Source organism: Cryptomeria japonica, chromosome 3 (assembly GCF_030272615.1).
Source record: "Cryptomeria japonica chromosome 3, Sugi_1.0, whole genome shotgun sequence".
NCBI lineage: Eukaryota > Viridiplantae > Streptophyta > Pinopsida > Cupressales > Cupressaceae > Cryptomeria > Cryptomeria japonica.
In genome coordinates, this window is record NC_081407.1 from 681,911,229 (window position 1) to 681,915,201 (window position 3,973).

The following is a 3,973-nucleotide window of genomic DNA, read 5'->3' on the forward strand; positions in this document are numbered from 1 at the left end:
GGTAGCGCACTAGGGGTGCTGACCTTCGACCCCATATTTGGGGCGCTGCTCCCAAACCCCCATCAAATAATTAGGGGGGGAAATTGCACCAATAAAAGTAGGGAAAATTTAACCTTCAAGTTTGATTAGGCTCGATATAACAACAATTACCAAGATAACCCATTAGACTCTAAATTGCCACTTTGATACTCCATATGTCCTCCATCTTTCAAAATCCATAATTTTTATGTATAAAACCAAACTAAGGCGTTATTATTTTGATAGAACATAGATATTTTAGACAAATTAAAACATTTACAAAACTAATCTAGAAAATAATTATGTTTATTGATAAATATAAACTGATGGCACCCCACTCTAAATAGTCAATCAACTCCAAGACTACCACTTCTAAGCCAATCCCTAACTTTTACATAAAATTGTATTTTTTTTAATTAAAAATTCATTGTAGTTTTGATTTAAGGGGGATAGGATGAACCCCAACCTAGGGTGGTTAGATTGAACCATCGATAAAGTCTCCATTCTTATTAAAATTATAACAAAAAAGTTATTTTATCTCATCCTTTGGTAATGTGCCATGTTAGATTTTTAATTGTATTGAAGCCACCCACAACCTAGTTCAAGAAGTGTATCAAATAAAACTATTCTAACAATGATTGAAAATTAAATTGACAAATTAGAGTTGATTCCCACAATAGAAATGGATGTACTCAAGAAGTGAAACAAAATTATGATCTAGCTCAAATAAAATAAATTAAAAATAAGCTAGATACATGAACACAATAAAGAGGGAAGTGAAGACCAACAAATGAGAAAAGTAATTGCAGCTATCCAAGAGTTTGGAGGTATGTGCATTGTTAGGTGCAAGAGTTATTTTTGCTATTCTAAGCATTTTTACATGGATTTTAATTTGAATTGCTACTTTATACTAAGGATTGTATTTGTTTCTAAAAGAATCATAGGTATATTAAAGAAATTTTTGGATAGAATGACATTCAAACACAACAATTTATTTGTGACTAGTGAGATTTTCTACCATTAAACAAAAAAGATAGAAACATTTATATTTTATCAAAAAAATATTTCAATTCAACACACATTCTAAAATACATTCATATTAAAATCAATAAAAAATTCATACCAAATACAGTTCAACTAGAATACATTATTTTAGAACATTAAAAAAAAACAAAAAACGTAGCCATGGTCCAATTGCTAGTTTATTCTAAAATAAAAGAGTCGAATGACTTTCCTAAGAGTTTGTTGAGTTTAGTACCGCAAAAGAGAAAAAGTAATCTGACAGGGAAAGTTAGAGGAGTTTAATACGCAAGGAATGTATCCTGTTCCATTAAATTAAAATGAAAACTCATTAAATGACCGCGAAAGTTGTATATTTATGTTTAGAGGCTGCATAGAAATTAGAAGGGATACAATGGATTTAATGAATGCAGACTTGTATAGATATGTTTTCAGGGGGGATTGTGATTCTCTTAGAAGATTAGCCAGAAATAATCTGGGAATTCTTCAAGGGATTACTCCGCAAGGAAATAGTGCAGTCCATGTTGCAGCGAGCAAAGGGCATCGTGAAATGTTAGAGCGGCTGATTCAATTGAAGCCCAGCCTTTTGTTAATGAAGAATATCAAGGATGAAACGCTGCTCCACAAAGCGGCGGCAGCCGGACAACTGCAAGTAGTAGAGCTTCTCCTCACCATTAACCGTGGTCCTATTGATTTAGAAGTTGGTTCTGTTTTTGAGCCTGATGTATTTTGGAGATCTGTCAACAAAGACAATGAAACGGCGCTGCATTATGCTGCGAGAGGCGGCCATGAGACAGTTGCTGAAAACATATCTCGTGGAGTCAATGATATAAACAGTATCGTGAACAAAGCCGGGGAATCTGCTCTTTATACAGCCTGTGTTCATGGTAGATATGACGTAGCCCAGAGGTTGCTGACGATCCAAGGTGCATTTGCTGGTGATACTAGAAGAGATGGACGGACCTGTCTCCATGTAGCTATTCATACAAAGCAGACAGGTAATCTAGATGTCAATATTGCTCCTGGTTTTGGATTTTAAGTTTTGGAATTTTCTTACCCTGTTTTTATGTGACGTAGAATTGGCTTCATTATTACTGGGTAGAAGACCTCAACTAGCTGAAAAGGCTGACGCTTCAGGCAACATGCCGTTGCATCTAGCAACGTTACGTGGTTTCCTGTATCTTGTAAAAAAGTTGTTGAGTACAGCGCCACCTACTAGCTTCCATTTCAACGAGGCTAAGACGGCTCCAATACACATAGCTGCACAACTGGGTTACACGGAAATAATTGATTTGTTGATCAATGAGACACCACATTGTATAGAACTGTTAGGCAAGGACAATAAGAATGCTTTGCACTTTGCTCTCGAAGGTGGTCATTCTTTCAAGATTTGCCGCTATCTGCTTAACGATAAGTTGGATGCCGCTTTCTTGATTAATGAGCCTGACAACGAGGGTAGCACAGCGTTCCACAAAACAGCGTTTTCAAAGGGCTTAAGGGTAAGCTTTGAGAAAATGCACTTTGTTTTAAGAGGTCTTACAGGCGAAGGTAGACAATGCATTAACATTTTCTGTAGTTATATCGCAGCAGGTTATTAAGAAAGTAAGCTTGAATACTGAATAGCGTATAATCTTGTTGGAGTCCTTATTTGCCCCTTTTTCGCAGGTATTGAAGGAGATGGCGAAAATATCAAAATGGAATCTGAATGCAGAGAATAAAGATTGGTATACTGCCCTGGACAAGCTGAAAACATTGGAAATTCTCCCGTGCGCAGCGAAGGGACATGTGCGGTTCTTCGAAAAAATGGTTTCCGTCTCTCCTCCCAACATGTTTCTGGAGAACCAGAAAGAGGAAGGCCGCACACAGTTTGTGGAGTTCAGAGGAAGTAGTTCTGCAGGAGAAAGAGGTCCCAACGAAACGTATTCATTAATTGCAGCGCTCCTAGCGACTGTTACATTCGCTGCGGGCTTTACAGTTCCTGGGGGAGTTAGTGCTGACCAAGGGATTCCAGTGCGGATGCATTCTGCTGCTTTCAAGGCCTTCATAATAGCCAACACGTTGGCTATGTCGTCTTCCATGGTGGCAATTTTTTTATTACTCGACATTCCGACCTTGGCGTTCAAGGAGGCTCCTTTCAAGATCTCAAACTCTTATCCAATTCTATCGTTAGATGCGTTTCTGCAAGGACGCACTTTCGTTGTCTGGGCGTTCCTGGCAACAATGGTGTCATATGTAACAGGTGTGTACGTTTTAGTGGCGCCCAGCTCTTCATGGTTAGCCGTAATTGTTTGCTTAGTTGGATGCTCTGCTCCTTTAATTTGGGTTTGTTATAAGCTCAACTTTAGTTGGACCATGGAGCTGATGGATTGGAGAGGGCGATGATAAGATAAGGGTGGTCCACCTTATGCCACAACCCTCCCGCCCTGCTACTCCCCCTCGTTCTCAGCCAACTCTTTATTTAGAGATCAACCCTTGACTGTGTTTTCTTTCTGTTTATTAATTAATTATTAATATATGTTAAGGAATGTTATTTTTAAAGTAATTTGACTATGTTTACATGTTGATCAATAATCGATTCTACAATGAATTTATGTCTTTCAATATTTTACCTAGTCAATTTTCTTATTTGTTATGGACCTAGAATAGTACACATTAACAATACATAGGGAGTTCAAGGTAGATTTTAGGTAGAGTAACAAGTATGACAGGTTTTGTTGTATTCAAATATGATATAATTACTTGAAAGAGTTTACCATGTAATGGTTCAATTAGAGGCCCATGTGTCAAAGAAAATGCATTAAACACCATTGGTTGTACTACATCTAATTGTCTATAATGCTCCTAAGTGGTGGAAAAGGTGTATAATAAGCTAAGAATTCACTATTAGTTGTGGCTATTATGTAAATTAATTTATAAAACCTCATAGAATGCTCAA

At 37.2% G+C, this 3,973-nt stretch overlaps 1 protein-coding gene across 1 annotated transcript; it reads left to right on the plus strand.

The window, feature by feature from the left end:
- Nucleotides 1-1,436: 1,436 nt before the first annotated feature.
- On the plus strand, nt 1,437-3,501 carry LOC131038606 (protein ACCELERATED CELL DEATH 6). The gene is made up of 3 exons (XM_057971095.2): nt 1,437-2,036; nt 2,116-2,537; nt 2,704-3,501. The coding sequence occupies exons 1-3, from the start codon at nt 1,442-1,444 to the stop codon at nt 3,418-3,420; spliced, it is 1,734 nt and encodes a 577-aa protein (XP_057827078.2). The 5' UTR covers nt 1,437-1,441; the 3' UTR covers nt 3,421-3,501.
- The last annotated feature ends 472 nt before the right edge of the window (nt 3,502-3,973 follow it).

Bases quoted from the DNA above. Each gene is read 5' to 3' on its own strand.
- LOC131038606 (XM_057971095.2), top strand. From the start codon at position 1,442: ATGAATGCAGACTTGTATAGATATGTTTTCAGGGGGGATTGTGATTCT. The intron at 2,037-2,115 runs GTAATCTAGATG...TATGTGACGTAG, and splicing joins TATTCATACAAAGCAGACAG to AATTGGCTTCATTATTACTG. The intron at 2,538-2,703 runs GTAAGCTTTGAG...CCTTTTTCGCAG, and splicing joins CGTTTTCAAAGGGCTTAAGG to GTATTGAAGGAGATGGCGAA.